Raw genomic sequence first — 16,463 nt, forward strand, 5'->3', positions numbered from 1 at the left:
TTCTGCTTGTGCTTGTCAATCTTGTGCTTCTCTGCTTGTTGCTGCATCAGCTGTAGCTGCCGCTGTTGTTGCAACTGTTGTTGTTGTTGTTGTTGCTAGCTAGATATAAAGATATAAACTCACTGATAAAGCTAGCATTCTGCTTGTGCTTGTCAATCTTGTGCTTCTCTGCTTGTTGCTGCATCAGCTGTAGCTGCCGCTGTTGTTGCAACTGTTGTTGTTGTTGTTGTTGCTAGCTAGATATAAAGATATAAACTCACTGATAAAGCTAGCATTCTGCTTGTGCTTGTCAATCTTGTGCTTCTCTGCTTGTTGCTGCATCAGCTGTAGCTGCCGCTGTTGTTGCAACTGTTGTTGTTGTTGTTGTTGCTAGCTAGATATAAAGATATAAACTCACTGATAAAGCTAGCATTCTGCTTGTGCTTGTCAATCTTGTGCTTCTCTGCTTGTTGCTGCATCAGCTGTAGCTGCCGCTGTTGTTGCAACTGTTGTTGTTGTTGTTGCTAGCTAGATATAAAGATATAAACTCACTGATAAAGCTAGCATTCTGCTTGTGCTTGTCAATCTTGTGCTTCTCTGCTTGTTGCTGCATCAGCTGTAGCTGCCGCTGTTGTTGCAACTGTTGTTGTTGTTGTTGCTAGCTAGATATAAAGATATAAACTCACTGATAAAGCTAGCATTCTGCTTGTGCTTGTCAATCTTGTGCTTCTCTGCTTGTTGCTGCATCAGCTGTAGCTGCCGCTGTTGTTGCAACTGTTGTTGTTGTTGTTGCTAGCTAGATATAAAGATATAAACTCACTGATAAAGCTAGCATTCTGCTTGTGCTTGTCAATCTTGTGCTTCTCTGCTTGTTGCTGCATCAGCTGTAGCTGCCGCTGTTGTTGCAACTGTTGTTGTTGTTGTTGCTAGCTAGATATAAAGATATAAACTCACTGATAAAGCTAGCATTCTGCTTGTGCTTGTCAATCTTGTGCTTCTCTGCTTGTTGCTGCATCAGCTGTAGCTGCCGCTGTTGTTGCAACTGTTGTTGTTGTTGTTGTTGCTAGCTAGATATAAAGATATAAACTCACTGATAAAGCTAGCATTCTGCTTGTGCTTGTCAATCTTGTGCTTCTCTGCTTGTTGCTGCATCAGCTGTAGCTGCCGCTGTTGTTGCAACTGTTGTTGTTGTTGTTGTTGCTAGCTAGATATAAAGATATAAACTCACTGATAAAGCTAGCATTCTGCTTGTGCTTGTCAATCTTGTGCTTCTCTGCTTGTTGCTGCATCAGCTGTAGCTGCCGCTGTTGTTGCAACTGTTGTTGTTGTTGTTGCTAGCTAGATATAAAGATATAAACTCACTGATAAAGCTAGCATTCTGCTTGTGCTTGTCAATCTTGTGCTTCTCTGCTTGTTGCTGCATCAGCTGTAGCTGCCGCTGTTGTTGCAACTGTTGTTGTTGTTGTTGCTAGCTAGATATAAAGATATAAACTCACTGATAAAGCTAGCATTCTGCTTGTGCTTGTCAATCTTGTGCTTCTCTGCTTGTTGCTGCATCAGCTGTAGCTGCCGCTGTTGTTGCAACTGTTGTTGTTGTTGTTGCTAGCTAGATATAAAGATATAAACTCACTGATAAAGCTAGCATTCTGCTTGTGCTTGTCAATCTTGTGCTTCTCTGCTTGTTGCTGCATCAGCTGTAGCTGCCGCTGTTGTTGCAACTGTTGTTGTTGTTGTTGCTAGCTAGATATAAAGATATAAACTCACTGATAAAGCTAGCATTCTGCTTGTGCTTGTCAATCTTGTGCTTCTCTGCTTGTTGCTGCATCAGCTGTAGCTGCCGCTGTTGTTGCAACTGTTGTTGTTGTTGTTGCTAGCTAGATATAAAGATATAAACTCACTGATAAAGCTAGCATTCTGCTTGTGCTTGTCAATCTTGTGCTTCTCTGCTTGTTGCTGCATCAGCTGTAGCTGCCGCTGTTGTTGCAACTGTTGTTGTTGTTGTTGCTAGCTAGATATAAAGATATAAACTCACTGATAAAGCTAGCATTCTGCTTGTGCTTGTCAATCTTGTGCTTCTCTGCTTGTTGCTGCATCAGCTGTAGCTGCCGCTGTTGTTGCAACTGTTGTTGTTGTTGCAGCTGTTGTTGTTGTTGTTGTTGTAAAGCCTGTTGTTGGAGTTGCTGTTGTTTCGCTAGGAGTGCCGCTTGGTGTGCCGCTTGGTCGATCTGCTGAAAAGAAAATTAAGAAAATGTAATCGCAAAGCTAGAAGATGGGAGGACGACCTGAAATTGACCTTAGGCCCCCTTTGGCTAAGAATCGCAGAAGACAGAAAGCAGTGGAAAGAGTTGGAGGAGGCCTTTGCCGTAAGGCACACCGAAATAAGGGACATTTTATAACATTTTTTAAATTCAGTGTAGCATATAAATATTTAACTTTAAGTTCACATGTTGTTTATTCGGAAATAAAAGGCTTAATTATTAATTATTAATCGTTAATGACGAAAAAATGTCAAGTCGTGATAAATAGTGTTTCGAAGTCTTGTCATTATTGTTAAATTGTAGGGTACCGATTATCATTAGAACATCTTTACTAGAAGTTACAGGTAGTCAGAAAGTCTGACAACCAGTCTTATCAAGGGATATCAGGTTGCTTGGGTCCGGCTGCAACCGGTTAGATTATAAGCTGACTCCAACATAATTGGAAAAAGCTAGGGCAGATGATTTAAAATGTGATTTTTTGACCATTTTTAAAGTTTCTTTGGAACGCGTAAAATTCTTTGCGTGATTTATAAGGATAATTAAGCACAGAATTATAACCTTTAACAGCATATAAATAGAGCCTTATCTAACACGTGTTTCTCTCTTTTTTTAAAGTTGGTTAAAATGACTTATACTTTCGGAATGCCTTATTTTAGTGTCATATTATTATACTTAAAGGTTGTTTGTAAGAGATCGTTTTTAGCGACAAGACGGGTAAAAAGGGGAAGTCAGAAGCCAGTAAGTCTGACACCAGTCTAACCAAGGGGTATTGGCTTGCCCGACTGAGTTGAGGTCAGATAGGCAATCGCTCCTTGTGGCACACCCGACCCCAACATAGTAGGAAAAAAAGGCTCGGAGGATGATGACCGCCCAGTGTGTCACAGACTTCAAAATCTCTAGTTTTATTTTTGTTGTATTTTAATTAAAGGCGTCCACGGCCTATTTCGGCCAAGACGGCTGTTCTCATTTAAGGAGATCAGTCAGCTGCGTAAGACATAATATTATAGTTTATGCACATTTGCTTGCACACAGGTGCACTCACTATTCCTTCACTGTCATAGCGCGACGACAATCCGACACGAAGATGGAATTTTAATGGCATTTATTTTGGATCGTAATATAGTGTAGGGCCCTCATGATAAAATCAATTGATTTTTTTTTTTGAGAAGTTTATTTGGTTAGGCTTAGAGTATTAAAAATATTTTTGGTGGCCGTCTAAATTATACCCGATTTGAATTGGTGTACATAATAAAGAGTATATGTATCTTACTTGTGCCTGCTGCGGTGGCCTGTCGGGGCGGTCGGGCTTGCCCTGCACGGCGCGGGACTCGGCCAGCTGTCGCTCGCAGTTCTGCAGCCGTCGCGAGAAGTCTAGCACCTGCTTCTCGGCTGCTGCCATTTCCTGTGAAAATAATCGAAGAATTTTATGACTATAGCTGTTTCTCCCGATTCCAACTGCGTCAAAGGGAAACTTTTTACCAAAAACGGATACTAAATAGCCTTTGTTAAGTATAGATAGAGACAACTATCCTACCTTTACCCTACGGCGACCCTATCTACGGCTACTCTTGTAACTGGATTGAGGAGGCCAAGCATCACAACCAGGTCAGCAATTTTATCGTCAAATTATTAGAAACATACTCTTACATTTATACATGAACTAAGAAGTCATTTTTATGTTCAACTATTTTCCACCAGCGGTGTTACCCGTGTGGAACAACTTCGCACACTCGAACAAAAAGTTGTTTAGCCTTCTATATACGGGCTATGTAACACTGAAATATTTTTTTCAAATTCTTGTGGTTAGCGCCTTCAAACAAAAAGTAATTCCCACACGATTCAAGTTAAGACATATGGTCGAGTTCTGCGATTTCAAGTTTATACCTTGTTCACGCTCAATCTGTCCTAAACAGTTAAATACACCAAACCTTTCGACACAATTTTCCATACATCACCTTCCACACCCAAGTTTTACAAACTCATACTTACCTTAGAAGTGGTGTTCATGAGTGTGGTCAGTTCTCCTAGCTGTTCCGCTACGAGCTGCACTTTAGCCTGCTGAGCCGGGTTTAGCTTCTGCTTTTTACCTAGAAAAGTACAATATTTCTTTAGTAAAAAGTAATATTATACAGTAGTACAAAAAAAAGGTCGTGCTGGCCTAGTGGGCAAAGAACCAAACTCTTAAGTATGAGCTCGTGGGTTCGTTTCTAAGTCAGGCAAGTACCAATGCATCTTTTCTAAGTTTGTTTGTACTTTCTAAGTATATCTAAAGGCTCGTGCCATCCGAAACACAGTCATTGGTGTCTAAAGGCTACTACACACAGTGCATGGCCCCCGGCCGAGCCACCGGCTTTGCCGCACAAAGACGCACGACCAACCAACCAAAAAAAACGATTTTGTGCCGCTTGTATGAAACCGGCGGCATTGCCACCGGCATGTGTGTAGTAGCATTTATATACCAATGAGTGTGTTTCGGAAGGCACGTTAAATTGGTGAGTCTCGCTGTCATTTGAACATCTTTGGCAGGCGTTGTGAGTAGTTAGAAGCCACGAGATCTGACAACTAGTCTTACCAAGAGTATGTATTGGGTTACCCGGGTAACTGGGTTGAGAAGTTCAGAAAGGTAGTCGCTCCTTGTAAAGTACTGGTCAGGTACTCTCAGCTGCATCCAGTTAGACTGGAAGCCGACCCCAACACACTAGGGAAGCGGCTAGGCGGATGATAACTTACCCTTACGTTTAGGCTTGGTATGCGCGTGCAGTAACGCTCGTGTAGTGTCGAGGCGTCGCTTGGCGGCGACGTGTAAGGCGTCCAGTTAGACTGGAAGCCGACCCCAACACACTAGGGAAGCGGCTAGGCGGATGATAACTTACCCTTACGTTTAGGCTTGGTATGCGCGTGCAGTAACGCTCGTGTAGTGTCGAGGCGTCGCTTGGCGGCGACGTGTAAGGCGTCCAGTTAGACTGGAAGCCGACCCCAACACACTAGGGAAGCGGCTAGGCGGATGATAACTTACCCTTACGTTTAGGCTTGGTATGCGCGTGCAGTAACGCTCGTGTAGTGTCGAGGCGTCGCTTGGCGGCGACGTGTAAGGCGTCCAGTTAGACTGGAAGCCGACCCCAACACACTAGGGAAGCGGCTAGGCGGATGATAACTTACCCTTACGTTTAGGCTTGGTATGCGCGTGCAGTAACGCTCGTGTAGTGTCGAGGCGTCGCTTGGCGGCGACGTGTAAGGCGTCCAGTTAGACTGGAAGCCGACCCCAACACACTAGGGAAGCGGCTAGGCGGATGATAACTTACCCTTACGTTTAGGCTTGGTATGCGCGTGCAGTAACGCTCGTGTAGTGTCGAGGCGTCGCTTGGCTGCGTGGTGAGCGACGTGTAAGGCGTCCAGTTAGACTGGAAGCCGACCCCAACACACTAGGGAAGCGGCTAGGCGGATGATAACTTACCCTTACGTTTAGGCTTGGTATGCGCGTGCAGTAACGCTCGTGTAGTGTCGAGGCGTCGCTTGGCGGCGACGTGTAAGGCGTCCAGTTAGACTGGAAGCCGACCCCAACACACCAGGGAAGCGGCTAGGCGGATGATAACTTACCCTTACGTTTAGGCTTGGTATGCGCGTGCAGTAACGCTCGTGTAGTGTCGAGGCGTCGCTTGGCGGCGACGTGTAAGGCGTCCAGTTAGACTGGAAGCCGACCCCAACACTAGGGAAGCGGCTAGGCGGATGATAACTTACCCTTACGTTTAGGCTTGGTATGCGCGTGCAGTAACGCTCGTGTAGTGTCGAGGCGTCGCTTGGCGGCGACGTGTAAGGCGTCCAGTTAGACTGGAAGCCGACCCCAACACTAGGGAAGCGGCTAGGCGGATGATAACTTACCCTTACGTTTAGGCTTGGTATGCGCGTGCAGTAACGCTCGTGTAGTGTCGAGGCGTCGCTTGGCGGCGACGTGTAAGGCGTCCAGTTAGACTGGAAGCCGACCCCAACACTAGGGAAGCGGCTAGGCGGATGATAACTTACCCTTACGTTTAGGCTTGGTATGCGCGTGCAGTAACGCTCGTGTAGTGTCGAGGCGTCGCTTGGCGGCGACGTGTAAGGCGTCCAGTTAGACTGGAAGCCGACCCCAACACACTAGGGAAGCGGCTAGGCGGATGATAACTTACCCTTACGTTTAGGCTTGGTATGCGCGTGCAGTAACGCTCGTGTAGTGTCGAGGCGTCGCTTGGCGGCGACGTGTAAGGCGTCCAGTTAGACTGGAAGCCGACCCCAACACACTAGGGAAGCGGCTAGGCGGATGATAACTTACCCTTACGTTTAGGCTTGGTATGCGCGTGCAGTAACGCTCGTGTAGTGTCGAGGCGTCGCTTGGCGGCGACGTGTAAGGCGTCCAGTTAGACTGGAAGCCGACCCCAACACACTAGGGAAGCGGCTAGGCGGATGATAACTTACCCTTACGTTTAGGCTTGGTATGCGCGTGCAGTAACGCTCGTGTAGTGTCGAGGCGTCGCTTGGCGGCGACGTGTAAGGCGTCCAGTTAGACTGGAAGCCGACCCCAACACACTAGGGAAGCGGCTAGGCGGATGATAACTTACCCTTACGTTTAGGCTTGGTATGCGCGTGCAGTAACGCTCGTGTAGTGTCGAGGCGTCGCTTGGCGGCGACGTGTAAGGCGTCCAGTTAGACTGGAAGCCGACCCCAACACACTAGGGAAGCGGCTAGGCGGATGATAACTTACCCTTACGTTTAGGCTTGGTATGCGCGTGCAGTAACGCTCGTGTAGTGTCGAGGCGTCGCTTGGCGGCGACGTGTAAGGCGTCCAGTTAGACTGGAAGCCGACCCCAACACTAGGGAAGCGGCTAGGCGGATGATAACTTACCCTTACGTTTAGGCTTGGTATGCGCGTGCAGTAACGCTCGTGTAGTGTCGAGGCGTCGCTTGGCGGCGACGTGTAAGGCGTCCAGTTAGACTGGAAGCCGACCCCAACACACAGGGAAGCGGCTAGGCGGATGATAACTTACCCTTACGTTTAGGCTTGGTATGCGCGTGCAGTAACGCTCGTGTAGTGTCGAGGCGTCGCTTGGCGGCGACGTGTAAGGCGTCCAGTTAGACTGGAAGCCGACCCCAACACACTAGGGAAGCGGCTAGGCGGATGATAACTTACCCTTACGTTTAGGCTTGGTATGCGCGTGCAGTAACGCTCGTGTAGTGTCGAGGCGTCGCTTGGCGGCGACGTGTAAGGCGTCCAGTTAGACTGGAAGCCGACCCCAACACACTAGGGAAGCGGCTAGGCGGATGATAACTTACCCTTACGTTTAGGCTTGGTATGCGCGTGCAGTAACGCTCGTGTAGTGTCGAGGCGTCGCTTGGCGGCGACGTGTAAGGCGTCCAGTTAGACTGGAAGCCGACCCCAACACACTAGGGAAGCGGCTAGGCGGATGATAACTTACCCTTACGTTTAGGCTTGGTATGCGCGTGCAGTAACGCTCGCGTAGTGTCGAGGCGTCGCTTGGCTGCGTGGTGAGCGACGTGTAAGGCGTCCAGTTCGCGTCGAGCTCGAGAGAGTTCGTTTACGACGGCGTTTCTTTCTTCTATCAGTCGGGATTCCATCTGTAAAATATATTGTAATATTAGTTTCTGTATAAAACCTCAATTTTTTAGAAGTGAATAGCACTCTCAAGGTACGTTTTAAAAGCTCAATGCCGACTGCAACTGTCAGCTTACGACCGATTTCATGCAGTTGCTGAAAGTGCTGTTACAATACGCACCTTTGATGTTCGTTTTGAAAGTAAATACGTCAAACTGGTGGTATATTTCCGTCTCGGGGCGAGCACGAATTCACAAAAGATATAATATTTTTTCACAACATTCCCTTTGAACTTGCTAGGGTAACTATAGAGGATACTTTGTCCCTAAAGCAAAATATATTTTGTGCTTAAAATATTTGTTGTTGTTTCGTTGTAACAACACATTTACTTCTTTTGCATAATATTTACCTTCTTTATTTATCGGAAGAGATCTTTGGTGCTGTAAACATGTTAATACTTACCTTCTTGTTGTGAGAAGGTCCTAAACTTTGCTTCTTTTAACATGGCAGTATATACCTATCAGAAGAGAGGCCTTTAATATGACTCACCTTCTTGGCCTTCTGCCTCTGTTTCTTGGCTCGCTTCTTGCCGCGGTCGACATGTCTGGCGGGTCCCTCTATGTACTGCAGAAGAGCGTCTAGATCCCGCGTGTCTTCTGGCCGAGAACCTTTAGTACTTCTGTCACACTCACCTTCTTGGCCTTCTGCCTCTGTTTCTTGGCTCGCTTCTTGCCGCGGTCGACATGTCTGGCGGGTCCCTCTATGTACTGCAGAAGAGCGTCTAGATCCCGCGTGTCTTCTGGCCGAGAACCTTTAGTACTTCTGTCACACTCACCTTCTTGGCCTTCTGCCTCTGTTTCTTGGCTCGCTTCTTGCCGCGGTCGACATGTCTGGCGGGTCCCTCTATGTACTGCAGAAGAGCGTCTAGATCCCGCGTGTCTTCTGGCCGAGAACCTTTAGTACTTCTGTCACACTCACCTTCTTGGCCTTCTGCCTCTGTTTCTTGGCTCGCTTCTTGCCGCGGTCGACATGTCTGGCGGGTCCCTCTATGTACTGCAGAAGAGCGTCTAGATCCCGCGTGTCTTCTGGCCGAGAACCTTTAGTACTTCTGTCACACTCACCTTCTTGGCCTTCTGCCTCTGTTTCTTGGCTCGCTTCTTGCCGCGGTCGACATGTCTGGCGGGTCCCTCTATGTACTGCAGAAGAGCGTCTAGATCCCGCGTGTCTTCTGGCCGAGAACCTCGCCAACATGAACCGCTGTAGAAGATTAAAAAAATATGATATATTTTCACGACTATATTATTTTCAAAAAGAAACAACTAAACATGCAAATAGAAAACTCTTTAACATTACATTTTCTTTAACATTGCTAGAAGTTGCAGTCTTTAACATTACGTTTTCTTTAACATTGCTAGAAGTGCCCAAGACTGTATTTCTATACGTATAAAACTAGACCAATGTATATTTTATTGGCGGGCAAAGAATTCAGTAGCATTAGCGAAAAGATCACATTTGGTGTTTATAAAATTTATTAGGCAATAATATTATAGGGCAATAGAAATACATCTGTAAAGATTTCAATAAACTATATAACTGGATGACAGAAGGACATTCGAAGTCTTATGTTTAATAGCGGTGACCCTATTACTAGTTTTACACTTTGAATACAGAACCTTATAAAGAAAGTCGTGTTGGTTACACTAACTTCACTGCTAAACCGATTTAGCTGAAAATTGGTGGGGAAGTAGGTTAGAACCAGGAGACGGACATATAACTTTTTATCCCCAACCAGATATGGGAAAGAAGTTCCCTCTGGACACTACCAAAACCGCATGGTACTATAATTATTACTTTTCTCATTTAAAATAAAAGTAAAACTAAGTATTACTATAAAATATGGTTGTGAATTTTTCAAATAAGATTTAAATAAACTTACCCAGAGCAACCAGACGAAGTAGAGAACACACTAGTATCTCTACTAGACAGAGACACAGTACTCCGCTGCTGCTGAGCTCTGCTCTGCCGCTGTTGTTGAGCCTGCTGAGTCTGCTGAGCTTGCTGCTGAGCCTGCTGAGCTTGCTGAGCCTGTTCATATACGAATTTTTGTACACACGTGATCAAGAAAGGCGACAGAGCCTTAATTCCTCTAAATTTACTAAAGCGATATAAGATTGATATCCAACTGATTCAATTACGATTGAAGCATACCTATGTGGCACTCCGCATTTTTTGTTTTAAATAAACGTTTTTATCCATTTCTGTGATTCAATAATGAAGCATATTGTCTGCAAATGATTTACGAAATGATTGTAGAGCAAACTACCGTTTAGACCAAATGGAATATCATCGAAATACGGTTGGTCTAATGTTAGTAGCAGAATGGCCGCTTGAGATTGAATTGATATCCAATTGTCACATTATTAACTTAGCAAAATTAAGCCTCAGGAAAGAGAGTATTTACAAAGGTAATGCTCATTCTTAACTAGCCGTTTTCCCGCGGTTTCACCCGCATCCCGTGGCAACTACTGCCCGTACCGGGATAAAATATAGCTTATAGAACTCAGGAACATTGTAGCTATCTATCAGTGAAAGAATTTTGGAAATCCGACCAGCGGTTCCAAAGATTACCCACTATATTCAAACTTACAAATTTTACCTCTTTATAATTTTAGTACAGTCAACTTGTACAGTTTTTGTTTCGTTCAGTTTCAGTTTGTGTTTTGTTCAGTTTTTGTTTTTGTATTTTAGTACAGTTAACTGCCTCGTTGGTCTAGCTGTCGCAAGTGCGGCTGCTGAGCACGAGGTCTCGGGTTCGATTCCCGAGTCGGGCCGAAATCGCTTTGTGGGTTTTAGAAGACTTTCACAAAGCAGCCCGGAGCCTGGAAGTTGGTGATTGATACACCCGTGCATCGGAGAGCACGTAAATGTCGGTCCTGCGCCTGATCTCTCTCCGGTCGTGTCGGATTGCCGTCCCATCGGATTATGAGAGTGAAGGAATAGGGAGTGCACCTGCGTCTGCGCAAATGCTTGTGCACTATAATATGTCCTGCGCAATTGGCTGATCTCCTTAAATGAGAACAGCCGCCGTAGCCGATAATCGGCTAGGAGGACATCACAGTCAACTTCAGGTCAGTGGTAACAGTTTTATAGGAAAATCGTACTTATTACTATTGAGTTAAGGTGCATGGCAGTTACCACTGATGTGCAGTCTACTGTACCTATAGAACAAAATATCTTTCAGCAAACCTGTTGTTGAGCCTGCTGAGCCTGCTGAGCTTGTTGAGCCTGGTGCGCTGCCTGCTGAGCTCGCAGTTGTTGAGTGTGCTGTTGGTGTTGTTGTTGCGCGAGCTGATTCTGTTGTTGAAGTTGCTGTTGCTGTTGTAGCTTCTGTTGGATTATCTGTGGAAGGATGGTAGTGGTTAGTACTTAAATTGTTGTTGATATGTTTCTTCGTATGCCTTGAAACTTGCGAATATTTTGAAACTGAAACAGTAACAATCTCTCAGCAATGAAATGAAATTAAATGAAAATATTTATTCGCAGAGATATCAAAAGTCAAGTTTTTAATAGCAGTCTATTAAAAACCCTGAGACTGCTGAGATTGCTGAGTCTACTGAGACTGCTAAGTCTGCTGTGTTGGCTGCTGAGAGTGCTGAACTTGCTGACACTGCTGAGTCTGCTGAGATTTCTAAGACGGCTGAGATGACTGGCGTCTGTTGTACAGGCTGCTGAGTCTATTGGATAGACTGCTGAGACTGTTAGATAGACTGCTGAGACTGTTAGACAGGCTGCTGAGTCTGCTGAAATTGCTGAGTCTACTGACCCTACTGAGTCTTTAGGACAGGCTGCTGAGATTGCTGAGTCTGTTAGACAGACTGATGAGTCTGCTGAGACATGCTGCTGAGTCCATTGGATAGATTGCTAAGACTGTTGGACAGGCTGCTGAGTCTGAGATTGCCGAGTCTGCTGTGACTGCTGAGTCTACTGACCCTGCTGAGTATGTAGGACAGGCTGCTGAGTCTGCTGAGTTGGTAGGACAAGCTGCTGAGTCTGTTAGACAGACTGCCGAGTCTGCTGTGACTACTGAGTTTGTTGGACAGTCTGCTGAGTCTGCTGAGACTATTGGAGAGGCCGCTGAGTCTGCTAAGTTGGCTGCTGATACTGCTGAGTATAACTACAACATACCTGCTGCCTCATCTGTTGCTGTTGTCTAATCTGTTGCTGTTGTTGCGGAGTCAACGTCGGCTTGTTGTGTATAGGCAGATCGTATATCGGCTCCGGCTTCTTCTGTTGTTGAGGCTGCTGAGACTGCTGAGACTGTTGGACAGGCTGCTTAGTCTATTGGACATGCTGCTGAGTATGTTAGACATTCTCTGCTGAGTCTGCAGAGACTGCTGAGTTGGTTGGATAGGTTGCTGAGTATGTTGGACAATAACTGCTGAGTTTGTTGAAAAGGCTGCTGAGTTGGTTGGACAAGCTGCTGAGTCCGCTGAGACTGCTAAGTCTGTTGAGTTGGCTGCTAAGAGTGCTGAGCTTGCTGACCCTGCACAGTGTGCTGAGTCTGCGGAGACTGCTGAGTATAACTACAACATACCTGCTGCCTCATCTGTTGCTGTTGTCTAATCTGTTGCTGTTGTTGCGGAGTCAACGTCGGCTTGTTGTGTATAGGCAGATCGTATATCGGCTCCGGCTTCTTCTGTTGTTGGGCCTGCTGAGTCTGCTGAGACTGTTGGACAGGCTGCTGAGACTGCTGAGTTGGTTGGGCAGGCTGTTGGACAGGTTGTGGGGCCGGTTGTTGGGGTTGTTGAGGCTGCTGAGTTTGTTGCTGTTGCTGTTGTAGTTGGGCTTGTTGCTGTTGCTGCTGTTGTTTTAATTGCTGTAATAGAGATAACTTTTAAAATTTCGAATTCAGGTAATTCGAGTGATAAGGCAAAAAATATACTCCAGTTTATATCGATTTAAGAAATATTCTTTTTTATTGATTTTATAGCGACACGATACAACCACCTCACAAATTCAGACGAAATATTTGAATCCTTAACGTTAATGGGAAAAAAAAACTGATTAGGAGGCTTCTATTTATGAGAATAAATCACATCTAGACATTATTACAAAGGCGAAAAATGTGTTTTTTTAAACGCGTTACACTCAGGATTAATTATTCCTGAGTCATCATCCTCCGATGATGACTCAGGAATAATTATATATGGAGAAATTTTATAGGCTACTATTTATTCTAGAACATTACATAGCGATTTTTCAGTCGCCAGATAACTTTTGAAGTTCTGAAGTTCTGTTTTCATTCAGATTCAAAGTCAAATCATTTATTTCATTTAGGCTTTACAAGCACTAATGAACGTCAAAATTTTGAATCAAATTGATATTTATTCCTGACATGTAAGTTAACTGATGATGGAATAATCTGCCTATCATCATCATCATCATCTCAGCCGGCGGACGTCCACTGCTGAACATAGGCCTCCCCCTTAGATCTGCACAGATACCTGTTGGAGGCGACCTGCATCCAGCGTCGACGGCGACCGACATAAGGTCGTCTGTCCACCTTGTTTGTGGACGTCCTACGCTGCGCCTGCTAGTGCTTTATAATAATCGGCCCATAAGCATATTAATTACCTGTAACCGTATTTGCTCCATAGCGTTGGGGTTGACTTTCCCTTCGGTTTTCAACCCAGGAGGCACGTTCACTTGAATCGGTACCGTGCGTTGCAGAGCCTGAAACAATTACCATTTATTTAGTTAAAAAAGGTAGGTACAGAATAGGATTGAGACGTGTGGAGACAAAATGGGTAGGCCTTTGCTCAGCAGTGGGACAATTCAGCTAAGAAAAAAAAGATACAGAAAAGTCATGAAGGGAGGTCGTGGTGGGCTAGTAGACAAAGAAACAACGTTGGATCGATTCCGCGTCAGTTAAGTACCAATGTAACTTTTTTAAGCTGCATTGGTACTTGCAAGGATTGCACTATCTAAGTATCTCTTAGACACCAATGACTGTATTTCGGATAGCACGTTAAACTGTAAGTCCCGGCTGTCATTGAACATCTTTGACAGTCGTTACGGGTAGTCAGAACCCAATTAGACAACCAGTTTTTCCATGGGATATAGGGTTGCCCGGGTAACTGGGTTGAGGAGGTCAGATAGGCAGTCGCTTCTTGTAAAGCACTGGTACTCAGCTGAATCCGGTTAGACTGGAAGCCGACCCCAACATGATTGGGAAAAAGGCTCGGAGGATGGAGACTAGGCAAATAATATAAATACCTTAGGTTTAGCTTGAGCAGCAACAGCGGGCCTGTCAGAGACAGCCATCCGCGCCATCTTGTCGGCAAGTTGTCTCTGTTGCGTGTCTATGGACTGTCGCTTTTGTTGCACTGGGTTATGTTATCCATGTGCGGGAAGTAGTATAGCAGCTAGTAGTATAGCAGCTAGTAGTCTAGCTATATATCAAATACCTTAGGTTTAGCTTGAGCAGCAACAGCGGGCCTGTCAGAGACAGCCATCCGCGCCATCTTGTCGGCAAGTTGTCTCTGTTGCGTGTCTATGGACTGTCGCTTTTGTTGCACTGGGTTATGTTATCCATGTGCGGGAAGTAGTATAGCAGCTAGTAGTATAGCAGCTAGTAGTCTAGCTATATATCAAATACCTTAGGTTTAGCTTGAGCAGCAACAGCGGGCCTGTCAGAGACAGCCATCCGCGCCATCTTGTCGGCAAGTTGTCTCTGTTGCGTGTCTATGGACTGTCGCTTTTGTTGCACTTGAGCTGGGGTCAAGTTCGGAGGCTGGGTTTTTGGTAATGCCTGCAAAAATAATTTATAAATTAATTATACTGTAAAAGAAAACAGCTGTCACTTTGTCAGAAGATCACTTGAAAGTATATTCTGAAGTCTGTGGAAGGGAAAGAATTGAAGACAAAAATTCGATCTATAAAACACTGGTATTCAGCTGCATCTCGTTAGACTGACAGCCGACACCAGTAAGATATAAGTTATACAGTCTTTACATAGCCTGTTAATACAGATTATTGTATAAGAAAATCACTAAAGCTTTTTTTTACACAGGTGTCAATCAATGCTACACTTAGATTTTAATTTGTATTAGTTTCTAATTATAGTAATGTTAATTATTATTTGTGTATTGTATTTTCTATGGGCCCTAGTTGTCTGAAGTGAATGAATAAATATAAAATATATAAATGCTGCTTGGATAACAGCTAGGCAGACTATGGCCCCAACATAGTTGCGAAAAGGCTAGGCAGAGATAATGAAGTATATGTATAACTGACGGGTGGTTTCGGCGCGAGCACGGGCGGCTTGGCGGGCTTGGGCGCGGCGGGCGGCTCGCTCGGCGGCGTCGCCACCACAGACGCCTTCGTCACAGCCGGCTGCTCTGGTTGTTCACCCTGTAAACAAATCAAGATATTAAGGTACGACAGCCTGGTTGATGCAATGGTCACCGTGACGAAAAGGATTTGATTCCCGGTAATTGCAACATTTGTGTGATGAGCATTTTTACTGGCTGGCTGTGGTGTTAAATATCTGTATTTAAAAATATACTATTATGTAATTACATACAGCCTTACTACAAAACGTAAACATCTGTTGAACACTCGTCTAAAAAAGCTGCAAAATGAATCATATGTGAACGTCATAATCTGACATTTTTTTAGACAAGTCTTAAACTGACGTCTAAAAGTTTTTGTGGTATGACGATTAATGTTTATCAGTTATGTAGCTTATCAATAGCTTACATTGGGGCTAACCAACCATGTGGGAAAGGTATTTGTCATACCCAACTATGTATATCTTGGACATCAATCAATACTAATATTTTAAAGAGGAAAAATTTGTACTTTTGTTTGAAATGGATAAACTCAAAAATTAATGGGATGATTTTAAAAATTATTTCACTATACTTTTCTCTAGTAATGCTATATTTTATTTTATCCCCGTACGTACGGTATTAATTCCCACGGGACGCGGAAAACGGCTATGATTGAGTAAACTTGAAGGAAAACACCTCGGAAACCTGGACTTTATAGTCAGAATTCCCTCATCCGCCTAGCCAAATAAAGACAAGCTACTTACATTAGCACTCTTGCACTGCTGTTTCTTCTTGTTCAGTATAGATCTTAGTCGTTCTCTCGTCTCGTTGAAGTTTCTAGGCACAGGCGTTGTTAATGGCGGCTGGAAATAACAAGATAATACTGTAAAGGTTTGTGACTATGCGTGTGTTTGTTAGTTCTTCACGTGCAAACACCTCAATTTATAGCTAAAAGTATAAGCTTTCAAACGAGACCATAAACATTTTACTGTATATATTGTATCATTGGCAATAGGGTATTACATGCATTTTTGAAATATATCTTAAGTAAATTCTTTAGTCTTAATATATCTCTAAAATATTAAAAATATTTTTTTTTTCTCACGTTATGTACGAATATAAATTAATTGTTTTATCATTATTTCAAATTTTGCGCGTATTTCGCGAAAACGCGGCACACAACGGACGCCATGATTGTTTTTTGGTCATGACGTCATTACGTTAGTAAACAAACTACAGCTGTCAGTAATACATATTTTGATATGTATTGAAAATTTTAATAATGAGTAATTATGCTCCGTATCGTTG

General features: G+C 44.4%; 1 protein-coding gene across 1 annotated transcript in view; it reads right to left on the reverse strand.

Moving 5' to 3' along the window:
* LOC110383528 (uncharacterized) overlaps positions 1 to 16,463 on the reverse strand; it is a 68,922-nt gene that overhangs the window by 18,793 nt on the left and 33,666 nt on the right. The window contains exons 28-44 of the mRNA XM_064043183.1: positions 15,920 to 16,018; positions 15,118 to 15,234; positions 14,480 to 14,632; positions 14,289 to 14,381; positions 14,098 to 14,190; positions 13,456 to 13,554; positions 12,416 to 12,697; positions 12,007 to 12,159; positions 11,068 to 11,220; positions 9,758 to 9,906; positions 8,900 to 9,078; positions 8,800 to 8,854; positions 8,371 to 8,632; positions 7,685 to 7,844; positions 4,227 to 4,324; positions 3,508 to 3,639; positions 2,016 to 2,207 (exon numbers count right to left, since the gene is read on the reverse strand). Of these exons, the coding sequence (XP_063899253.1) occupies positions 2,016 to 2,207; positions 3,508 to 3,639; positions 4,227 to 4,324; positions 7,685 to 7,844; positions 8,371 to 8,632; positions 8,800 to 8,854; positions 8,900 to 9,078; positions 9,758 to 9,906; positions 11,068 to 11,220; positions 12,007 to 12,159; positions 12,416 to 12,697; positions 13,456 to 13,554; positions 14,098 to 14,190; positions 14,289 to 14,381; positions 14,480 to 14,632; positions 15,118 to 15,234; positions 15,920 to 16,018 (2,469 nt within the window). The remainder of the gene's footprint in view (positions 1 to 2,015; positions 2,208 to 3,507; positions 3,640 to 4,226; positions 4,325 to 7,684; positions 7,845 to 8,370; positions 8,633 to 8,799; positions 8,855 to 8,899; positions 9,079 to 9,757; positions 9,907 to 11,067; positions 11,221 to 12,006; positions 12,160 to 12,415; positions 12,698 to 13,455; positions 13,555 to 14,097; positions 14,191 to 14,288; positions 14,382 to 14,479; positions 14,633 to 15,117; positions 15,235 to 15,919; positions 16,019 to 16,463) is intronic.

The sequence above is a fragment of the Helicoverpa armigera genome, chromosome 31, assembly GCF_030705265.1.
Source record: "Helicoverpa armigera isolate CAAS_96S chromosome 31, ASM3070526v1, whole genome shotgun sequence".
NCBI lineage: Eukaryota > Metazoa > Arthropoda > Insecta > Lepidoptera > Noctuidae > Helicoverpa > Helicoverpa armigera.